The sequence below is a fragment of the Astyanax mexicanus genome, chromosome 1 (assembly GCF_023375975.1).
Source record: "Astyanax mexicanus isolate ESR-SI-001 chromosome 1, AstMex3_surface, whole genome shotgun sequence".
NCBI classification, from domain to species: Eukaryota; Metazoa; Chordata; class Actinopteri; order Characiformes; family Acestrorhamphidae; genus Astyanax; species Astyanax mexicanus.
The window spans coordinates 12,133,155-12,157,878 of record NC_064408.1 but is presented as its reverse complement, the minus strand read 5'-3'; the positions used below and the strand labels follow the sequence as shown (position 1 = coordinate 12,157,878).

At 39.2% G+C, this 24,724-nt stretch overlaps 1 protein-coding gene across 2 annotated transcripts in view; it reads right to left on the bottom strand.

The window, feature by feature from the left end:
* Positions 1–1,326: 1,326 nt before the first annotated feature.
* The window catches only part of LOC103022906 (carbohydrate-responsive element-binding protein), a 39,648-nt gene continuing 16,250 nt past the window's right edge, over positions 1,327–24,724 (bottom strand). The window contains exons 6-17 of one of the 2 annotated variants that reach the window (XM_022665762.2): positions 20,367–20,541; positions 19,577–19,657; positions 13,078–13,229; positions 10,439–11,141; positions 10,265–10,338; positions 8,327–8,567; positions 6,474–6,571; positions 6,262–6,381; positions 3,729–3,856; positions 2,493–2,616; positions 2,221–2,350; positions 1,327–1,456 (exon numbers count right to left, since the gene is read on the bottom strand). In XM_022665762.2, the coding sequence (XP_022521483.2) occupies positions 1,332–1,456; positions 2,221–2,350; positions 2,493–2,616; positions 3,729–3,856; positions 6,262–6,381; positions 6,474–6,571; positions 8,327–8,567; positions 10,265–10,338; positions 10,439–11,141; positions 13,078–13,229; positions 19,577–19,657; positions 20,367–20,541 (2,151 nt within the window). In that variant the 3' untranslated portion in view covers positions 1,327–1,331. The remainder of the gene's footprint in view (positions 1,457–2,220; positions 2,351–2,492; positions 2,617–3,728; positions 3,857–6,261; positions 6,382–6,473; positions 6,572–8,326; positions 8,568–10,264; positions 10,339–10,438; positions 11,142–13,077; positions 13,230–19,576; positions 19,658–20,366; positions 20,542–24,724) is intronic. The other variant, XM_022665763.2, reaches the window with a different exon arrangement.

Sequence of the window (24,724 nt, the reverse complement as noted above, 5' to 3'; positions counted from 1 at the left end):
CGGAACTGATCAATAGCCACAGAATCCTTTTCTTTTGGGATAAGAACACCACCTGCTCTGCGCCACTCCTTTGGAATAATCCCCTTCTTCCACACTATAGCCATTAGTTTCCATAGAAACTTCAAAACATCTGGTGCACTTTTATATAATCTATATGGAACCCCATTTGGCCCTGGGGCAGAACCTGCCTTTGCAGCCTTCACCACCTCCTGAACCTCACTCCACCTAGGGGGGTTAACATCCATCTTCCACTCTATATCACCTAACGGCGGCATGTCTGCTGGTAGGTCCAGGTCGCTAGACCTTTCCTTCTCTGTGTAGACACTCTTAAAGTGCTCCTCCAACTCCCTCTTTCCGACCTTTAGATTTCCTGATTTCTCCTTACTAAACAGACTCTTAACAAACCTAAATGGATCTCTAAAGAACTCTATCCTAGCACGCTCCTTCTTCTTCCTCCTTTTCCTCATAGCCTCTGCTCTCCGCAATTTTACCAACTTACTTCTCAACTCCTCCTGCAATAACTCAATGCCCTCTCTTTCTGCCTCATTCCCCTTCTTTCTGAGTAACCTTGATTCCTTAACCAGTTTTTCTATTTCTACCTGCCGCCTTGATTTAACTACATCTTGACACTTTACGTTCCTCTGCACAACACCAAATCTTGCCATTCCATAATCATAAATGACTTTACAAAAGTTTGTACTTGTTATCATGTTTCACTAAAACCCAAGTCCATTTCACACCAGAGTTCTCCTTTAACTCCTTTAACTCTACTGCAGACCCAAAGCAAACTGTAGACATGATAAATATAAAAAAAAACTCTTAGCTGACTGACATTTTGGTAAGAAGAACTCCAAAACAGCCTAAATCAGGCTGTTTTAAAGCGTAGGCTACTAAAACTATGAAAAAAGGTCATTGTGCAGAGGTACAATACAGGATGTACTACAATGCTTTGCTAAATAAGGCCTTGTCTGATTAACTCAATGCTGAAATGCTGGATTCATGCTTAAAAATGTACAGCAAGCACACTGTTTGCAGAGATGTTGCAGTGTTAAATTTGACTGTTTGAAATCATACAGAATGTTACTCAATGAAAGCAATGTAAAGCGACCATCAGGGTGTTTTTTTAAATATCTCAATGTTGTAGGATGGTGGCTGTGTGAGCATGACTGAAGCATTGCATGCTCATTCTAGAGTGTGTGTGTGTGTGTAACTGTGATTGTTTAGTGTGCTTATGATGTACTTATGATGGTGATAATGACTAGATGTGGATGTGAGGGAGAGTATTATGAGCTGTTTGTCCTCCTTGGTTGCAGCCTGTAAAGAGGACGCTGCTATTGGTTGTAACTGTGGGAGGCATGCCCCAGAGTGACCGCTTGAGTGGCCTGCTCAGGAACCAGGGTGGGGTCTGTGAGGATGGATGTGGAGGTACTGAGCTGGCGGAGTGAGCTCAGAACGGCTGTGAGAGAGAAGACACAATGGCCAATTATTAATAATGATAAAATTACAATATCTATTGTTTTAGGGCACAACCAGAAAACAACATTGAAAATTAAATACAGCTCTGGAAAAAACAGTGTACAGTGTGTGTTTATCGAAAATGTGTTTTGATATATGTTTTTCACAAAAAATGAGCCAATGCCAATGAGTTTGAGTTAGAAAAATAATTTTTTTAGTACCATTTGAAGAAAAATGAAAACTGGTCCCACAGACCCGAACACCACACAAGGGTTAACATTAGTTGTTTTATAACTACGGACAAAATTTCTCCCAAATATTGTAATTTAGAGCATTTATTTGCAGAAAATCAGAAATGACTGAAATAACAAAAAAGATGCAGAGCTTTCAGACTTCAAATAATGCAAAGAAAACATTATTTTTTCATATTCATAAAGTTTTAAGAGTTCAGAAATCAATATTTGGTGTAATGACCCTGGTTTTTAATCACAGTTTTCATGCATCTTGGCATGTTCTCCTCCACCTGTCTTACACACTGCTTTTGATAACTTTATGCCTTTACTCCTGGTGCACAAATGAAAGCAGTTCAGTTTGGTTTGATGGCTTGCGATCATCCATCTTCCTCTTGATTAAATTCTTTATGTTTTTTAATTTGGTAAAATCAAAGAAATTCATCATTTTTAAGCGGTCTCTTATTTTATCCAGAGCTGTATACTGAACCGCACATACACAAAGAGAGAGGTATTGATGTGCTGATGTACTCACTGGGTCTGAGAACAGGCAGGGAGCAGTGCTGTTCCAGCCAGCTGAGGGTGGTGCGGCACAGGTCCTCCATACTGGCCGTGGACACCATGCCGTTATAGGACTCGAACAGAGGCTCCATAATCACACTGAACTGGCACTGGAGTTCAGGTCTACACTCAGAAATTTGTAGCAGATACAGAAATATAGCTCAGAATTTACACACAGTCACACTATCATGCATATACACTCACACACACAAACAGACACACACAGCATTAGAAAGTGCAGGATACGATCCAGAACTTCCAGTTCTGCAGAGTCTGGATCCTGACGTATTCTCTGAATTTCTCCCTCATGTGATCAAAGCGCTGGCGGGTGATGGGGACACCTGTAGTGGGGAGCTGCTGCTGACACACACTGCGTACAGAAAACACACTACTCAGAAACACATGGATGAATGTTAAAATATAAAAGATATTTGAAGATTATTCTATTGATTATGCTAAAAATATATGATCACTGCCAATAGTAGCTGAGATTCTGGGAGCAAATCAGACCATATTAGTAAGTTGTCACTAAATAGAACTATAAAGACTGAAGAAAGCATTAAAGATAGGGTTGTACTCTTTTCCGTCAGTCTGGTAGGGTATTTCTTTTACCTCACCGAGCCCAGTAGAGTAAGTATCAGAACACTAACCAGATACCCCTCTCTGAAGTACATCACTTAGCCTGGTATAGTGAGTATCAGAACACTAACCAGGTCCCCCTCTCTGGAGTACATCACTCAGCCCAGTACAGAGAGTATCAGAACACTAACTATATAACCCTCTCTAGAGTACATCACTCAGCCCATATACAGTGACTATTAGAACACAAACTGGATACCCCTTTCAAAAGTATGTTATTCAACCTAGTACATTGAGTATCAGAACATTAATCGATTACCCCTCTTTAGAGTACATCACTCAGCCCAGTACAGTGAGTATTGGGACACTAACTGGATACCCCTTTCAAAAGTATGTTATTCAACCTAGTACAGTGAGTTTCACATTAGTAAATTGATACCCCTCTCGAAGGTTTATCACTCAGTTCAGTACACTAACCGGTTTCTGCTCTCTAGAGTATATCACTCTGCCCAGTACAGTGAGTAACAGAACACTGACTAGATACCCGTCTCTAGAGTACATTACTCAACCTAGTACAGTGAGTATCAGAACACTAACCAGTTACCCCCCTTTCGAGTACATTATTTAGCCTAGTATATTGAGTATCAGAACAGTAACTGGATAACCCTCTTGAGGGCACATCACTCAGCCCAGTACAGTGAGTGTCACTACTCTTGACACAGTAGTGGCTTTGTAGTGTTTAGGCTTGTTTTTGATATTGCAAGTATCAGTAGTGAGACTGGACTTTTTACATCCATAATAGGATTTCAAATGGAGAAGAAACACAACAACATCAATAATGATTTTATAATAGAGAAAACCCCTTGAATCTTAGAATGTTGGGAGGTAAAGTGGTTTTCGCACTTGATGGCAGAGTTGAGTGCCAGGATCTCATCTCGTAGTCTCTGTGCCTCCTCATGGAGCTGAGCTCTCTCCTGCTGCATCTTACTGATATACTCCGCCGTCTTCTGAAGAGTGGTGGCTTTACTGATCTGAGGATGACAGATAGAGAGAGAGAGAGAGAGAGAGAGAGAGGGAGAGAGAGAGAAATCCATCACAAATCGGACACTGCTGGGAACCATATACGTTTATATAAACTTGACTACAGATCAATAGTTCTTGTTTTCTCTTTATTTTTGCCATTTAATTTCTTCAGGTACAGTCAATAACCGAAAATGGTAAAAAAAAAAATCCAGTGCAGAAAATTTAGCAGTAAACTACCAGAGCCTATAAAGAAAACAAATGAACTTAAACCTGAAAAAAAGTAAAAAAAACAGGGAAAAATATATCATTGTTTTAAAAAAGAGGGGGTGATTTAGTTATAGATAACTCTGGAACTATTAAAAGTATAAGTCTCGTATACTCTTGGAAACTGGAGAAAACTGCTACAGGAAGAGTCGTGTCTGGCTTACCCACATGGCAACAGCGCCTTTAGCTCAGACTTAAGCTCTCATTCCACTAAAATTCACTTTTTCTTGTTCTTTATGAAATATTATAGGTCTCTCTGAGTTATATATGTTGCTGCAAATGAAACTCTTCTTCAGCTCCCACTGTCTGCAGTAGCTTGTAAAAGAAAATCCTCAGAAATACGAGTTGATCAGAGAGACATTAGGTGTCGACATCAACCAGTGAGTTCAAGGCCACGCCCACCTTGGCTTAGGACCGCCCACAGACAGCGCTGAACCCGGGCTGGAGCATTAGGAGATATAGCTATGGAGGAGCTAACAGCTCTGTTTACAGCTCTGTTTACAGAGCTAGTTAATGTTAGCTATGTTGTGTAACTGTAAGTAACTGTAGGTTTAAATCGTATCTTCCATTGATTTTGCGTTTTACAGAGACCTTAAATAAACACCAGGGAAGCACGGTTTGACAAGGCAATTCAACTCGACAGGGGCTATTCGCACTGCCGTGGGGATAGTGGTGTTGTGGCTGCGGGGGTTATTCGATTGGCTGCGGGGGGTTATACCCATTGCCATGGGGATAGTGGCTTTATAACTAAGGCTGTATCTCTAAAAACATTTTGTCCTTTAAGTTTTAGAGCTGTAAAATTGACTGTGGGGGCAAAGCAGGTAGGCGTTCTTTGCTCCAGTGCTGTTTAGTTGAGCCAATCAGAGGCCATATATTTGCATGTACGAATTATTCATGAGCAGGAGCCAAAATTCAGTGATCTAAAGCAGGGCTAAACAGAAAAACCTGAGCATTTTTTTTTCACAAAAAGCGTCTCACATGGCATTTATTCATACATGAATGAAAAAAACGATGGAATGAGACCTTAAACACTGAACTAAGTCTTAGATTCAGAAGTGAAGAATTAGAGATCTGTCAGGTGAAGAACTGTAGTAATAAAACTATTGATAAGATGAAAAATATAAAAAAAAAATGTCTGGCCCATACAGCACTGCTACTGAACTATTAAAAAATAGTAGTTGAATATACTATTTTGTTGTTATTTTATAGGGGCGCCTGCTAGTGCTGGGTGATATGGGAAAAATCATATATCACGATATGGATGTTTTATTATATAATATTTTATATTATAGCCCGACCTGGCATGAGGAAAGTGACACGCTCATCCGCGTGTTTAAAGCTCCGCAGGTGGATTAATGGGTGCGCGGCTCGCGGGGATTTGGCGATTATTCTACTGCCTACGGGCTGCATGACATGCAGTCTCTCAGCCTGACAGTCAGACAACAGTATCAGCATATAAATCACCTGCGTTTTCCTACAGGACAAACCATTCAGACATGCGGATGAGCTCTCCGCACCTGATTAAAAAATCACACGGTGTCTGTCTGGCTTAAAATAGTTAGATACAGCTATTATATGAATAAATCAACATTCATTTAAAAGACCAGGGAGATGTTCTGTACTCTAAATAACAAAGAAGGCAGCAACAAGCTAATAAGCTAATAACAACATTTAATAAAAACTGAAAAATAGACATTAAATAGGAAAATAACCAACTAAACTAAGCTCAAAATGTTAAGAGAAATATAATCTAACGAATTCTAAAATATCAAAACGAAATAGTGAACAGTCAAAGCAGTAGCTTAAAGACAGAATCTAAAGCTTTACCAGCACTATGAGACGCAACACCTATAGAACGAAGGAGCAGCGGCAGCGTGACGTTCTAGTGAAATAATTAAAATGTAAAAATACACAACAGAGCACCGTGTACCACATAAAATCTGTCCAAGATCCTCACCAAGAATAGAAAACCATGATAGAAACCCAACCCTAACGCCAATACATTTTATTGTAGCCTACTTTATATATTTGCATAAATAATTGCTGAAATTACTGTAGAAACGATAGGGATCCCCACGATATTTATCGTCATATCGCACAGCACTAGCGTCTGCATACTTTTGGGCACTGTGTATTCAGTAAAAATTACCTTAATACTGGGCTGGGAGCTGAGTGTGGTGACCAGACTGTGTAAGGTGTCGAATCCCAGTTTGATGTTGAAGCGTCTCTTCTGTTCAGCAGATATGTGTGTGATCCGGCGTGTGTCTGTCTGTAACAGAGAACAGTATGAGGAGGATCAGAGTGTGCCTAAAACTCGTTCACAGTTCTGTATGTACTGTATGTGCAGTTGTGTGTGATTACCCTGTTAGGCTCAGTCTTGGTTAAGGTGTGTGATGACTCTGAGGTTTTCTCTTGAGGATGGGTCGGGGATGTGGAGCCAAAGGGTCCTGAAAAGCTCACTGAAGATAAATCAAAGAGAAGAAATAATTACTGAATAAATAATGACTGCTAGTTTACATGTCAAGACTTTTTGTTTTTTGTTGCTTTTTTATAGTTTTGTAAATAATGATGTTGTAAAGGATGTCAAAAATCCAAAGATCCATCTGTTTGTAAAACAAGACATATTTTATCAGGCTATAAACTGAATGATTGGATCATCTACTGTTGTTTGTGAAGTCTTATGGTGATGAACAGAATCACTTTTATTATTAAGTTATTGATAAACCAAAAAATGAAATGAAAACCCAAAATTAGAATATTATATATTTATATTATTTTAATTTTAAATAGACACTAGACATTATTATTGCATTTTACATTTCATGTATTTATTCTTTTATTTAAAAACTCGTAAAAAGAATAACTGCGAATAAATGTGATTACCATATTTTTCGGACTATAAGGCGCACCGTATAAGACGCACTATCAAAGAACGCCTATTTTCTGCTATTTTTCCATACATAGGGCGCATCGCATTATAAGGCGCGTTAAGTGACACTAGAAAGGGTGCCTATATCAAAGTGAACAGGGGTGGCGCCATGTTTCCCTTCCCCCACCGGGGGTGGTCGCTTGCCGGTGGAGCGTCTCAGTATACAAATCTAGCTCTTTCAAAGTCAAACGAGTGCTGGATATTAATCTACACAGATTCCTCTCCTGAAAACTGTTTATTTGGGTGAGTAACGTGCTTCAGTTTATTTACAGTAAGCTTAGATTTCCAGATGTCCACTAAGGCTTGCTGCACCAGCGTTAGCATAGCTATCCGCTAGCGCGCTAGCTAGTCACCTAAACTAGTAAAGTTAACCCAAACTTAAACGACAGCGTTACACTGAGTAATCCTGCGTGTTCTGGTAAGACAGTGAGATATTAGCTAGCGATTCGTCCCCCGTAGCTTGTTTTAACACGGTAAACAAGCAGATTACAGGCTGATAAAACTCACCTCTGAGAGAGTTAGCGCTTAGCATCTAGCTAATGCTAGCCAGGCAAAGCAGCACAGACTTACAGGCCGATAACTCACCTCTGAACGGTGAACGCTTAGCGATTAGCATCTAACTCTAATAATACTGCTCCAGCAGTATTAAAAGTGCTAAATTTAGAAAATAATGATCTCTGAACAGTGAAAAAGCTAGCTAGCTAAGCGGTTAGCATCTAGCTAATGCTATTGCTGCCCCAGCCTCGGAGCAGCACGGCTCTGCACGGAGTGTGTGTTTACTGCTCCTTACACCTGACGGGTAAAATTTAGATAATACTGATCTCTGAACAGTGAATAAGCTAGCTAATGCTATTTGCTGCTCAGCCTCGGAGCTGCACGGCTCTGGACTCTGTATAGCACTGAAACTCTGTATAACGCTGCACGGAGTGTGTGTTTACTGCTCCTTACAACCTGACGAGTAAAATCCATACAAAAGGCGCACCGTATTATAAGACGCACTGTCAATTTTTGTGAAAATTAAAAGTTTTTAAGTGCGCCTTATAGTCCGAAAAATACGGTAATTGGATTTTTTTTATTGATTGACACCCCTAATATATATATATATATATATATATATATATATATATATATATATATATATATATATATATATATTACACAAAAATAACTACATTCAATAGCCCTTCTCCTGGGGTTTCTTGTATTTTATTTTTTCTAAAGTACAACAGTTGATTTTTTTTATTTAACAGTATATTTGTATTAGGGTTAAGACCCTGCAGTGCACCTGTTAGGCTGGTCCTCTCTGGGGCGTGGATCTGGATGGGTGAAAGTTTCTCAGTCTTGGGGATGAGGAGAGGAGGTACTTGTGTGAGGAGGGAGGTGACGGTGGAGCTCTGGGAGGAGCTAGACTGGGACAGTATGGGCGTCTGCAGCGGGGCCAGTGATACCATCTCTGCTGGGGGCCATGAAGGATGCTGGGATACTTGTGCTCCTCCTCGACCTGCTGACATACCGCTGGTGGACTGCTGATCAGAAAAACAAGAACCTAGTTATATATGTGGTTATTTAAGATAATTTCATTGGTAACATGTGTTTACTGATTTTTATTCTTTATATATACATAAGAGACCACTTAAAAATGATGAGTTTCTTTGATTGTACCAAGTTGAAAACCTCTGGAATATAATCAAGAGGAAGATGGATGATCACAAGCCATCAAACCAAACTGAACTGCTTGAATTTTTGCACCAGAAGTGGCATAAAGTTATCCAAAAGCAGTGTGTAAGACTGGATGCATGAAAACTATGATTATTTGAGGTCTGTTATTTTTTTAATGCTCTAAATGACAATATTTTTATTTGAAATTTGGGAGAAATGTTGTTCGTAGTTTATAGAATAAAAACACGATGTTCATTTTACTCAAACATAAACCTATAAATAGCAAAATCAGAGAAACTGATTTAGAAACTGAAGTGGTCTCTTAATTATTTTAAGAGCTGTACATTCACAAACCCCATGATGAGAATGTCTTCAGTTATTTTGAAGAGCCACTACAAAATGCCAACAAAAAACACCATTATCTTGATGCTAACTAAACAGATGAAAAAACATTTCCCTATAATGCAGAAATACAGAAATCAGCATTATCCTAGTGAAACTAAACAACATCTACTTTCAGTGTGAGTTGAATTCTGTTGTATGTTGTCAGAAATGTTTGTCACAGTCATGATTTATAGACTGTATGACGTCTTTGAGTGCTGTTTAAAAGGTAAAAATGTGTGGTATCTTTGGTAGCCATTGTTAGACTCTCCACCAGCTGAGACAGTGTCCTGGCAAGGACAGAAGTGGTCATTAACCAACACTGACAATGTTTAAAACACTGACCTACTGTATATAGTGCATAATTGCATAGTACATCCTGTATAATTGGATGGGATTTAGAATTTTACATTTTAAATAAAATCCATTGAACTAAGTATGGGTTATATCTAGATAGCAGGCATTTTGATTGTTGGTCAAAATATTGCAATAAATACTGTGTACTGTGTCTTTAAACCAGTATCCGCCCCCACCCCGAATTTTACACCTATATTGTACATACAAACTGAGCTATAAAGTCCCCTTCTGGACAGTTCTAAATGTGCTTTTGCTATTAAAAGGTATTGTTTAGTTTGAAATTGTAACAGAAAATTGCTAGATAATGTGATATTGTAATGACACTGGATGCAATTGCAAGGCAGTTTTAATTGAAGCCATATAAAAATAAACCAAGGCAAATAAAATGACTATAAAACAAATAACAGAAACTATAAAACAAATAACAGCTATTATAAAACAAATAACTAAGGACTAGCTAAAAAAAGCAAGGACTAACACAAACAGAAGTCAAACAAACAAACAAAATATAGATAACAAACCACACAGAACCAGAAACAGACGGAAAAAAAGCACAACTGTGGGTCAAAAGCAGGACAGTGAACAAAGAAATGGAAGGGGTATTTATACAAAGACAAGGAACACCTGGAGAAGATAACGAGGGGAGTCACAAAAGGGCGGGGCTTGGGTGGAGACAAAAGAAAATCAGAACAGAGCCATGTGCTGCAGAGAACATGGCTAGAAAAACAAGCAAGGAAACAAGACAGGAACAAAAAGGACCTAAAACAACTAGTAAATTCAAGTGTTTTAAAAATACGTGAGACACTAACACTGCGATCGCACTTACTGTGGAGATGGGAGAAGTGGATCTGTGGCCCTTTGATCCAACAAACAGTGCATCAAATCCCAGCGCTGGTTTTCCTAAACCAAATCAAAGGGAAAAAGAGTGACACCTTCAGCTCTGATACTGTAATAAGCGATGAGTACAAACAGATAAATGGGAGTAATCTTTAGAACGTACGTTCTTGAGAGCTGGTGGAGAGCAGCTTGGCCAGGCAGCTACTCTGTGAGGGCGGGGTCGTAGATGCTGCTACCTGTGTGGGATAGGCTTTAGCACCTCCAGTCTTCTGCTTGTGCTTCCCTCGGCCCACCTGCTGTGGCACAGAGAAGCAGTGGGCGTGGCCAGATGAAGGCAGGGCTGCTGCTGCTGGGGGTGGGGCGACGCTGACCGGCTGGTAGCCCAGAGAGACGCATGCGCTTTGAGGCAGGATGTCCGGTAGATTAGGGTATCCCTGGCCCTGTAGAGAGTCCTGCGGCAGGACGTTTACAGCAGATCCTGTGTGGGTGATGACAGTGGAGGTGGCGGCGATGTTGCTCCCTGATTGGTTGGCTGAGGGGTGTCTGTATCTCAGACAGCTGGTTGGATACAGGTAAGGGTTGTCCTGAGGCATGGAGGTGGAGGCCATGTGTGCGGTGGTCATGGCTATGCCGGGGCCGCTGTAGGACTGCTGCTGCCCGTACGAGTCCATGCTGGGGGGGAGGCAGAGGGAGTGAGGGTACTCGCCGGGGGGGCTGTACTCTGAGTGCACCTTGAACTTGGGGTCGGAGGTCATGGTGCCGGTATCGAAGGTCATGTCGGTGGGTAAAGGCTGTCGTAAGTAACCAGAGCTGGGTAAACTGACGGATGAGGAGGGCTGTGTCAGACTTTCAGCTGTCAAGCTGGGCTGTGGACATAAATAATACACAATAGCTAGGTAAAATATGCCAAAATGTGTTTCAAAGGCTTTATTAAGCTTTATTAAGCCTCCTGTTATGTTCATTTTTCAGGAACAGCAATGGTGTTCCCAGTTGAAAATAATATTTTTTCAAAATATTCAAGCAAGCAGTGTGAATATTTTATTAATAACTACATTGCTAAATATTCTATCAATATTTAGTGCAGTGGTATTCCTTACCTCTAACAGGTAATGGTTCAATCAGGATTATCACTAATTTTCCAAAAAAAAGTCATGTTCAAACTTTTTTTTAATGTTTCACTACTTTACTTCACTTTACTTTTGAAAGACCAACATATTAGACATAATATCTTTACATAACATTAAAACATGACATTGAATTTTGTTTTAGTTTTCGTTTATTGCAGGGGGTTATATGTTGATTACACTAATTAATGCAAGCAAACGTTTTATACGGAAAAATACTTTTAACTATGTTTCCTACATCTTCAAACTTTTGAACAGGTCAATTTGACCCGTAACATAACAGGAGGGTTAAACATTAGGGACCCTATGGTACACCCTGCAAAAGGTGTGTCGCAATGCTCTTTTTGCTACCTTACGTCCCCCATCAACAGTCTATTTTTACCCCTTAAAATACCGCCATTTTGCCATAAAAATAGCGTTGGACTTTAGGAATAAATCTACACTGATTGGTGTGGTGGTCTGGAAGTGAGATGTGTTCAGGTAAATTTCTGGTGTGTTGCTATATTTACAGTGGAAAACACAGGAGCTCCACTGACTGATTAAAACCCTGAAAACAGTCAATCGTCAGAGTCCATTCCTGTAGCACAGTTTAGAAACGAACGTGCCAAAGACAGAGAGCACCTGCCTCTTAAAGGGAATGGTATGCTGATTGGTTTATTTCACATTACGCCTAAAACACACCCATATTTAATTAAAAGGTGTACCGACAAGCCCTAAATCCAGCTGCGCGATCCGCAATTGATCGGCTTCTTGTTGACATGGTATATAAGAAAATACTTACCATTATTATATTATATAACATTTTGCATCTCCTACTTTAGCGATCTATCGACGAGGTGTCAACTGCTCACTATGCAGCTTGATTTAAAGAATGTCAGTGTGTGTTTGCTATCAAAACGGCGGGAAAAGTATGCCTTGCACGTCTTAAAATGTGTAAATGGCATGTACTAATTCTCTTAATTAATCATGGTTGTGTTTTGGGCGTAATGTGAAATAAACCAATTATTATGTCACTTGCCATTCCCTTAAAGAGACACTTCTTACATTGGCGGATTGCTATTTCAAGGGTGCAGCTTTCTGGACGTGTCCAACATTTCTCAGAAGAGGAAACTGACCTGCTCGTTCATGCTCAAACCTGTTTCTTGTTCACGTAAAAGTGGGTTTGTGCACTGCTGCGTGTTAATGTGTGCTTAACAAGTGGGAGTATACACACATTGGGCACATGTCTGTGTTGACAATTCACTGTCAAGATAGCAATGAACGTTTGGTTGTTGGCTTCTGCCTAGGCTGTATTGAGTCAGTGGTGCACCTGTGTTTTCTGTTGCCAAGATAAAAATAGCAATTCACCAGAAATTTACCTGAACACCCCTCACTTTCAGACCACCACGCCCATCCGCATAGATATATTCACGAGCTTCAATGCTATTTAGATGCCGATGCAAGGTGTAAAAATAGACTGTTGGTGGAGTGTAAGATAGCAATGAGCATCGCAACACAGTCAACCTGCATGTATAACAAGGATTTATGCAAACTAACTTATTATTCTATTATTATATGTTCTATAGCACAGCTACAACACAGTTTACCCATCAACTGCACTATTAGCACACTTCTTAGAGCACTGTTTTTGCTTTTTTACAGATCACTGTATACTTATATCTCCAGGTGTGTTGTGTACCTGTGTGAGCTGAGGTCCTGTGTGCATCAGAGGCGTACTACAAACAGTAGAGGAGCTGGAGGAGAACGGAGCGCTGGATGAACTCTCAAAGAAGCCACAGTCAGCGTAGTCAGTCTGATCCAGAGGTTGACCACGGTAATTCACAAAGATATCTGCAAGAAAGAGCAGAAATACAGACAAAATAGACAACAGACAAAAAAAAAGCCCTGTCAAAAGCTCTATCTAGACGAGATTAGTTTCTCAGGGGGTCCAGGGTTAATTTTATCTTTTAGGGGGGTCCTCTGTGATTTTATTTCCATCCAGAGCGACCATGTATGTGTTTCTCTCAGATGTCCTCTGAGAAAACTACAGGCTGAATTATCTACTGTTTTTTGCTGAACTCCGTGGTCCTTCAATAATTTTAGTCCCGTCAGGATCCACATCTCTGAGTTTTGTCACCTCGCGATTAATAAAATAGCTATTTGTCCACTTCCACGCACCGTAATTACACTTTGGGTGCGCGTTGCCAAGGAGATCCATGTAAACACAACAGCGAGTGGAAACGAAGGAGCTACTGAAAGTGTGTGAATGTCATGTGACTGAGAAAGCCTAAAAAACTCACTGGTCCTCCTGTTTTTTCAATTGCAGTTGTAAAATATTTTTCACAGATGACCCCCGAGAAACTAATTACATCTGGATAGGGTCAATTAAAGTCAATTAAAGCCTCTTGTCTTGTGCTACTTAGAAGAATCTAAAATGTAAAACATATTCTTTATTAAATAATAACACTGATTTTAAGGTGTGTCCAAACTTTTGTTTGGTATAATTAGTTTAACGCATCCAATTCTGTTGGCAATGCTTTTCTTAATGCAATATTTTCCTTGAAGAATTCTAATAAAGTACCATTTCACTTCTCATTACTAGTATGCTAAAATGTGTAAAGCAGTACAAATGAAAAACTGTATTAGCAGATGCATCTAAACTTTTGATTGGTGCCACCGAGGCCTCCTTTCCAATTTAAATGCACAGGCCTGCTGTCTGCCCAGGCCTGCTGCTATTCAGAGCCAGTGGTCTGGCACAATATAATAAAATCTGAAGCATCTGAAGCTCCCTGCCCAGTCAAGCCACATATCGCCACTCAGCACGCCAACCTGGCAACCTGACAGCAGACCCCACTGAGACCAGGAGCGTTCCACTTCAAGCACCACACATTTCAATTCATCATTCAGTACCCCCATTTAGCATTTCCTGGTGGGACCAATAGCTGCCCAACTACTCGAAAAGAGCATGCATGAATAAAAATCCAAGCAATTGTTTGCTGTCTGTTCATTCAGGAATTTAGCAGGGCCTCTGAAAGTCAACATTATGGTGAAAACCAAACACTGCATTTGAGCGCAAGACCTTAATAACTTACATGCATGTGAAAACGTCATGGTTTTAGACTTAGTAAGTTCTTCACCATAGAATCCACTATGAATTTTTACTAAAGTGAAGGATAGGAAGTGGACCATGCAACATGATAACGACCCAAAGAATGGCTCAAAGGAAAGAAATGGAGAGTTGGAACGTCCCCAATCTTAATCCTATCAAGATGCTGTGGGATGATTAGAAATATGCTGTACGTCCAAAGAAAGACCTCAAACATCACACAGCTGAAAGAATTCTGCATGGAGGAGTGGGAAAAACATTACTCCATCCGATGTCAGAAACATGGTTATAGGTCAATAGTTATAGGAAACATCCAATTGAGTGTATTTGAGCAAATAGGAAAAGTACCAGCTGTTAGACTACAGGATGACACAACATTTTTTCTCACAAGAAATGTTTGTAGTTTCATTTGTTCAATTATGTGAGCTCCAGCTCTTGGTACTGCCTTAAGAAAAGTCAAATCTGGAACGGGTTTTTACACATCTTTGCTCCTCCTGGTTTGGCACACCAATTTCTGTACTACAGTTCTGGAAAAAAAATATTTAGCTATTTATAGGTATATGTTTGAGTAAAATTAACATTGTTGTTTTATTCTATAAACTACAGACATAAACAAACATTACAAACATTTCTTTTAAATTACAAATAAAAATATTGTCATTTAGAGCATTTATTTGCAGAAAATGAGAAATGGCTGAAATAACAAAAAAGATGCAGAGCTTTTAAACCTCTTATAATGCAAAGAATACAAGTTCATATTCATAAAGTTCTGAGAGTTCAAAAATCAATATTTGGTGGAATAACCCTGGTTTTTAATCACAGTTTTCATGCATCTTGGCATGTTCTCCTCCACCAGTCTTACACACTGCTTTTGGATAACTTTATGCTTTACACTCCTGGTGCAAAAATTCAAGCAGTTCAGTTTGGTTTGATGACTTCCTCTTGATTATATTCCAGAGGATTTGAATTTGGTAAAATCAAGGAAAAACATCATCATTAAGTGGTCTCTGATTTTTTCCAGAGCTGTATATAATTTTTGTAAAGCAGGAGGGTCAAAGCTATTGAATCATATTAGTGTTAAAACCTGAAATATTACTAAATCTCACATAATGCAGCTCTAAACTCCCCTGAAAAAAATGCATAGAGGCCGCTGTAGACTAATGATTGACAGATGAGCAGAGAGAAGATAATCAGATGAAGTCAGCAGTTAAAGCTGCCCTCTAGTAAACTCCTGCCTTTATTGCTCTGTTCTATCTTCTCCCTCTTCCTGTGGTGGCACCCATAAGAGCTTCAGATGACCATTCACGATTTACCACATCCCCTCCAACTTCCACATTTCATTCCAGCTGACCCCTGCCCGACCTCTTCTGTGACCTCTTACCTTTAAACTACAAGACTACAGAACAACAAAGGTGCAAAGGTGACCTCAACAGAGGATCGAGGACAAACCCTTAGAAATAAACTATAAAAAACATCATAATTAAACAATAAAGAGATGGAGTTTTTGATGAATAGGTCTCCTTACACTAAAAAAGTGAACTTCTGCACTTCCCTAAATGCAATCCACTGTATTCACATTTTGCTATGGAAACCATTTAGCATGCACACATAATTGAAGATGAGCAGTAACAAGTAATATAGAGTATACTCAGCACTCAGAACTACTTCTACTTCTACTCAAGTAGATAATATATGAGGAAATGAAAGTACCTCTAATTTTTTACATTTTCCTCATTAAGATTTAGTTCCTATTTCGGTAACACTTTATTTTAAGGAACACAAATTAGGCGCTTATTAATGTCTTATTATTTGCTTAATAAAGCCTTAATTAGACATTTGTAAATGAATGTAAGTGTTATTGGTGCTTAATTAGGGGTCTGTTATGTGGAAATGATGAATGAATAATAGCTGTATTAGTTCTTATAGGGCACAATAAACAGTTATGTTAGCACCCTGTTAAGAAGATTATTAAGCATTAACTATCAGCTAATTCCAACAGAACCTCACTTTAAAATATGGTACACTTCTTGGTCTAATTAGTGACTTATTAACCCCTTATTAACTCAATAAACTCCAGCACAGTCGTAACCTTGCCAAATAGATCAAACTGCTGCCAGTTATACTCTAATAAAAAGTAGGATTAGCTAATAGTCAATGCTTAATAATCTGCTTAACTGGGTGCTAACAGCACTGTTTATTGTGCACTATAACAACTAATACAGCCATTATTAATCATTTCCACATAACAGACCCCTAATTAAGCACCAATAACACTTAAAACACAGAATAAAGACTAATAAGTAGTGAATAAATCATTTTCAAATGTCTAATTAAGGCTTTATTAAGCAAATAATAAGACATTAATAAGCGCCTAATTTGTGTTCCTTAAAATAAAGTGTTACCCCTATTTCTTCTACTGAAGGGATTCGTAACCTGGGACTCGTGACCCCACAAGGGGATCCTGATTACAGCTGGGTATTGTTTTAAAATGTAATAAAATACCATAACCATACTCAAATGATACTTTATTCGATACTTTTTTTCTAAATTGTAAGCAATTATTACACAACATATTTATTTAACAGCCAACATGAGTGATCTCATCCTCATACTGTCTCTCGTGTTTTTGGAACAGTACAACTTCACCACAACACAAAACTACAAATATTTCCCCTTCACATATTGTTCTTTTAAAAAAATATCAGCATAGATAGATAGATAGATAGATACTTTATTTATCCCGAAGGAAATTTATACAAATTTATAAAAATTACTTTGGCAAAATTTTATTTCATTATATTGTTGGTGTCAATCACTTAAAAATGAATTAGAATCACGATTTTTAATGCTGCTACTTCCCTCTGTATTTTAAAGAGGACGGAGTAATAATAGTGTAGTGTGGTTTAGGTCAGGCAGACTAGAGCTTTTTTACTGTATTATAATATCTGAGGGGAGGGGGGAGACAGTGAGAGTGACCCTGCGTTCACACTGGAAAGCAACAACCCGACAGGTGACCATTTATTTCCTTTGGTAGGGCGTTTTGTCGCTGAGACACTCGAGAGGCGACAAAGCGGCAGAGCGGCAAGCGACACGGAGTTGAAATGTTCTCAACTTTATGCAAATGAATTATGATGCGGGGAAGGGACATTCTAACTCGATTGGCTTCTAGCATTTCTGTGGACCAATCACCAGAGGTGGAAAAAGTACTGAAAATTTGTAATTAAGTAAATGTACCTTTACTTTGAGTAAAAGTAAAAAAGTACTCAATTTAAAATGTACTTTGAGTAAAAATTACATAGTTACTTTCAATAATTTGATGTAAAAGAGTACAACAAATCATAAATTAAATTTGTTTTCAATTAACTATTGTTCCACATAATAATTTAGACCTTTCAGGTAGTTTTTGTTTAGACCACCCCATCATCATTAGCTAAGGTATTTAAGTTATATTTGCCTCAATAGCCTGTTAACATCGTGCCGACAGATGCATTTCATACAGCTTTTAGTGAATTCAATATACTATTAATTTAGGCATTTATACAGGTTAGTCGATTAATAAACATACAGGATAACAAACACCTTTCATCTCCATTAACCTGAAGGCAGAATTCTATCAAAGAATTTGCTTAGGTTGTACAGGTTGTATTATTGTGCTGGATATTTTACTAAATACAGAAGATTGTATAATCTGTGTAGCTGCATATGAACGGAGATTACTGGTCTTTGTAAAGTAAATCCACAGATAACCTTTGAATTTAGAATAAATATATACTATACTTACCACCACATGCTTATGCAGGTTTGATGTGGAAGTTTTGAAAGCTTACAGCTCTATGCGGTGGAGCACATTTTGCATTGCATGAGGATGTAATTGCCTCGTTATTCCACGTGCGATCATCCGTGCGCCGGCGCATCCACGCCTATTTATTAATAGTTTTTTTCCCAGCATTTTACTTTTTACTCAGTAACAAGGAGTTTTCCAATGTATCGAAGCAAATTACTTGTGTCAAAATGTACTTGAGTAAAAGTAAAATTACCTATTTTAAAAACTACTTACAACTAATTACAAATTACTCATAAAATCTACTCAATTACAGTAGTGTGAGTAAATGTAATTCATTACTTTCCTCCTCTGCCAATCACATACAGGGTGGTCCGAGATACTTTTGGTTCCTTTCGCATTACCTTCCTACCAAACAGAAACGGCCAAGAGTCTAGCAAGCTCGGGAGTCAGCTGCAGAATAAAGTGAAATTTACCATGTCTTATTAAAATCAATTTATTTTTACCATTTTAGTGATCTTAATTAAGTTAACAAATACATATTTAATACAAACATACATTTAATAATTTTTTTGTGCCTTTTTTTCTTGTCGGAAGCTGGACCATGATACACACGTGCGTTGACCTTTGACACGCCCACAAGCGACAAACGCAAGGTCTCCACATTTAGAGCATTTATACACGTTTTATGCAAAGTGGAAAACAGGCACCTTTCGATTCTCAGTAGTACCGAGACATTGCGGCGGTTGCCTTTTTGGTATTGAACTTCCATTTTTTAGCCATAGTCCTGATATGGTCACTAATTAAGCGTGTTTTCTCAATAAAATGTACAGAAAATCAGATCCGGACAAAAACCAGAGTTGTCCTGTCACTGAATGTGACCGACTTACTTATATATTTTATACGATTAGTATAAAATGGCAGCTTTGCAGGCCTTTTAAATTCTTTGATTTTTTTTTCTAAAACTGAAATCTCTTGTTTAAGGTTTGCACATTCCATGGGGAAAACTACTGTATATTTTATATATGACATTAATTCAATCAAATGTATCAATGCAAATTAAGTAAACCTGACAATGTACCTGTTTTAATGTGCAAACATGATATATTGAGTTAGATATTCTCATATATGAATCCAGCCCAATGCATCATGTAGGGTAAAATAGCTACATGTTGTAGTTTAATAAATGCATTATGAGTTTTTTATTAGAGTATAAACTATATATATATAGTTTTTTCTTGATTTTTGTAGATAAATTATATATTAATTTATATATAAATATAACATATAGATTACAGTGAAGAGACGTACCTGGAGTGTCCATTAGATCGTCCAAGTTGGGCTGAAGAGGAGTTAAACCAGGCTGGATCATGTCTGCGTTACTCGTGTAGGCTGAGGAAGAAAAGTTATCACATTAGGGATATGGTGCTGGGTATAAGTACATCGGTGTTTGTGTGTGTGTGTGTGTGTGTGTGTGTGTGTTCGCACACACTCATTTTTCCATTTAGGTTCCTTGTTTTTGGGGGCGGCGTCTTCCTGAATGAAGTTTACAAACTCACATGACCACTGGATAGGAAACAGTGCTACAAACGATTTTTTAAAAAGGTGTTAAATACAAACGTGGCTTTAGGAACTATTTACACAGGAGCGAAACAGAGGCAATAAAGATAGTACAACAAACGTTTTCACAGGGTTTCATAGCTTAAAATTAAGTGCAGAAACAAGGAGATGGTTTGGTCCCACCATACAATAAGTATCTCTAATAACTGTGTAGTTACACATTAACAATCTATCTAATAACAGTGTCATTTCTGGTGAAGTACACATTGTTACAGATTTATTACAGTTGTAGACAATTTTTGCAATGTGATTGGCTGAGAGGAGGTTTATGAGTACCATTATCAGCCGGTAATGGACTGTAACTGAAGCTCTCCATGCATTACTCCGCCACATACAGGTAACCTAGCAACGATGCAGATACACTTTTTAAAGTAGGACCAATGGTTTTAATGAAATCGCTGGTCAATGTAACACCAATAACATCAACCCAACTCCTGAACTAAGTAATTAGTTCAGGAGCAATTCCTACAGTACTACTCACTGTTGTGGCGGTCTCCAGACCACGGGCAGGGCTTCTGGGTCATGGTGAAGAGTGTGTCTGAAATATCCGAGAGGAAGCAGTCCAGGTCAAACATGGGCACCTCCTCTGGCATCACTTCGGGTTCAGGGTACATCTGATCCGACCATTTCTCCAGACCCGTCCTGAGGCTAGGTGCCTTAAGGGTGACAATCAACCAATCAAATTATGATTTTATCCTAGACACCAGTGCCAATACAGTGTCAATACAGTCTTAGGGCAGCCAAATAAATTGTTGAATACAATAGTGCAACAAAAAAGTACTTGGTACCAAATTTCCCCACAGTAAATTAAACTTTAAATTAATCATTGCAAACACACTGCCCAACACTGGCACAGTGGGTCTATAGGAAGACTACCCAACACTGGCATAGTGGGTCCAAACAAACACTGCCCAACACTGGCACAGTGGGTCAAAACAAACACTACCCAACACTGGCATAGTGGGCCCACGAAACACTGCCCAACACTGGCATAGTGGGCCCAAGAAACACTGCCCAAAACTGGCACAGTGGGTCAAGACAAACACTACCCAACACTGGCATAGTGGGCCCACAAAACACTGCACAACACTGGCATAGTGGACCCAAGAAACATTGCCCAACACTGGCACAGTGAGTCAAAACAAACACTACCCAACACTGGCATAGTGGGCCCACAAAACACTGCACAACACTGGCATAGTGGGCCCAAGAAACACTGCCCAACACTGGCACAGTGAGTCAAAACAAACACTACCCAACACTGGCATAGTGGGCCCAAGAAACACTGCCTAACACTGGCACAGTGGGTCAAAACAAACACTGCCCAACACTGGCACAGAGGACCCCAAGGACACTGCCCAACACTACAGGCAATACTAGCAAATACTGGCAAATGGGGAGCAAGTAACACAGTCCAACACTGGCACAGTGGGCCCCAAGAAACACTGCCCAACATGGGCACAGTGGGTCCCAACAAACACTGCCCAACACTGGCACAGTGGGTCCCAACAAACACTGCCCAACACTACTGGCAATATTAGCAAATACTGGCATAGTGGGCTCCAAGAAACACTGCCCAATACTGGCACAGAGAACCCCAAGAACACAGCCCAACACTACTGGCAATACTAGCAAATACTGGCAAAGTGGCCCCCAAGTAACACAGCACAACACTGGCACAATGGGCCCCAAGAAACACTGCCCAACACTACTGGCAATACTGGCAAAGTGGGCCCTAAGTAAGACAGCCCAACACTGGCACAGTGGGCCCCAAGTAACACAGCACAACACTACTGGCAATACTGGCAAAGTGGGCCCTAAGTAACACAGCCCAACACTGGCACAGTGGGCCCCAAGTAACACAGCACAACACTACTGGCAATACTGGCAAAGTGGGCCCTAAGTAACACAGCCCAACACTGGCACAGTGGGCCCCAAGTAACACTGCCCAACACTACTGGCAATACTGGCAAAGTGGGCCCCAAATAACACAGCCCAACACTGGCACAGTGGGCCCAAAAAACACATTTAGATTCAGATTGAATACACACACTCACATGCACTTACAACAATGAAAGTGTGCAGTACTCACAGGTAAGTACAGACACCTCCGGATAGATGATAGATCCAGCTCAAGTACAGGTACCAGTGTCATCTACTACACCTCATCTCTGTACATTAAGTGTGTCTGGACAGTAGTCCTATCCTCACCCCTTCCTCATGCAGACTGAAGCCCATCACTGGGCCCGTACTTTTATAGGGGCTCCCGAAATCAGCCGGAAATGCCAGTGATTGCGTCTTTCCACCCATGCTGTGTGCTCAGCCCGTACAAAAGAAGGCAAATTATAGTATTGCTCTGGATGTGTTTCTGCCAGGTGAAATTAGGTTTGAGGGCACGTGTGTACGAGTCTGTGTGCGTACTTGGGAGGCATTAACGAGAGCAGTTTAACGGGGATGTGTGAAAGACAGAAACCCCCCTGGCCGAAGTCATTTACGTTTTTTATTTCTCTCCGTGTGCTCTGCGGATTCACGGTGCCGGTGAAGGCAGCGGGCCTCTATTGTTCCTGACCCACTTCTACCCTTCATACTCACGTGCAGAGAGAGAGAGAGAGAGAGAGAGGAAGAGAGAGAGAAAGAGGAAAGGAAGACGGCCTCATCCATCCCTACTGATACACTGACACCTATACATGACCAAGTCTTGATTTCAGTGATCTGATCAGATCTAAAGCACTGAACCACCATTTAACTAATGCTAAAAAATCATTGAATCAAAAGAATGACACCAATCTTTGCATGTAAACTAGTAAATAAAATTGTTACAATTAGTTAAAATAAAATGTCATCATATGATACTATGTTCCCTATTTTAGCGACCTTTAGGTGAGCCGTGAACCATGCAGCTTGATTTAGGGCGCATCAGTGTGTCTTTGCTATTGTAACGATGGGAAAAGTACACCTTGCACAACTCGAAATATCCAAAAGGCATGTAATAAGTTTTTTAATTACTTGTGGGTGTGTTTTAGGTGTAACGTGAAATAAACCCATCAGCATGTCTCTGGACAACATTTTTGAATATTGTGAACGATTTCATACCCTGAAAGACTGTGCTTTATCACCCACCCCTATTAATTACATTAATTAAATCAGGGAACTACTTTTTTAAGTCTTTAAGTTTCTTTAAGCTGTTTTAAGCAAAATAAAAATTCACACTGTTCTCATTTCCCATTATATATCTACTAGAAACAGTTTATATATGTCCAGTATCATTTATTTTACTTTATTCCTGGATATATGGAGATATTAGGAGTGCATTTTTAGTATCTGTTACAAATCTGATAAAATACTTGTATTTTTTAATATCTCAGTTAGGGGTCTGCTATATCAGATTATATGCAATAATAAAATTTAGTTTTTATTTTGTTGCAGTAGTGTATTGTTGAAGTTATGTTTTTTTATTTAGTGTTTTGTCATATCACCAAGAGTATCATTATCGCGAAAAAAAACATGAAATATTGTGATATTAGTTTAGGGCCATATTGCGTACCCCTAATTCTATAACAACATTTTAAACTAATGTCTTAATTTATTCTTATTATATACAACATTCTTAAGCATTAAAATTTAGTAATGTTTAATAATGCCTAAATAGTGTCTATTACCTGTAATAATTACTTAAGACATTTACCAATTAACCATTTAACAATGTTTAATACTGTAACTTGTATTACTGTGCTATTATTTGGGACCCTTATTGTAAAGTGTTACCTATATATTCTTACACCCCTAGAAAAAAGACATTAGGATGAAAACGTGAGGAACAGACAGAGGAAAAACACCATTTACATCTTTATGTGCGTCACTGGAAAAGAGTTTCCCCGGAACTCCAAACACACACAAACACACACTGGATACATTCAGAAAACGTGCAGCTAGTTAGTGTTTTCCTACTGCGCTGCTATTGTCACAGTATCAAGTTCATATCTACACAGATGGGTAGAAAAAAATACATGAAAAACATGAAAAGGGATTTACAATACGCGCAAGTGGGTCAGCTCTGATTATACGCCATTAAGAGTGAATCTGCATCTCTCCTAGAGCTGGGAGGAACACGGGCCGGAGTTCGGCCCTTTTGTCACAGAAAGCAATCGAGTGACTTATTTCTCACAGATACGAGCCGCAGTGACGCAAGTGCAGCGCCGTGTTTACGTTTTTGCCTTTTTTTTTTACCTTCGATTTGCTGTGTTGAAAAGATCACACACACTTTTTCACTGTCTAGCTGAGCAAGGCAAAGTCTGAGCTAATAATAGCTAACCGGAGAACCACCGCAAATACGGACTGTGCCGCTAACCTACCAAAGCAAATACAATACTAATAGGTCATTGATCTCCAGAACCAATCAGAAGAGCTTTACTATGGATCGTGAGATCAAGCGTGAAAGAGAGAGAGAGAGAGAGAGAGAGAGACTGATGACACATATCTGCAATAAACAGTAAGATAACCCCTAGGAGTGACCTGGATTTCTTTCTGATTACTAATAAATTGTGGTCTGATCAACCTAGTTAAGCTAACAGAACAGGCAGTCGTACTGTGCAGGTACATTATGTTCATTTTTTTTACTTTGTAGATTAATACTAAAGTCATCCAAACTATGAAGAAAAACATATGGAATTATTTATTAAACAAAAAAAGTGTTAAATAACCCAGAATATGTTTTATATTTTAAATTCTTCAAATTAGGCACCTCTTGCTTAGATGATCAGTTTTACACATCTTGGCTGGATTTTCTCAGTCAGTTTTATGAGGTAGAGTCACCTGGAATTCAGGCTTTCAGTTAACAGC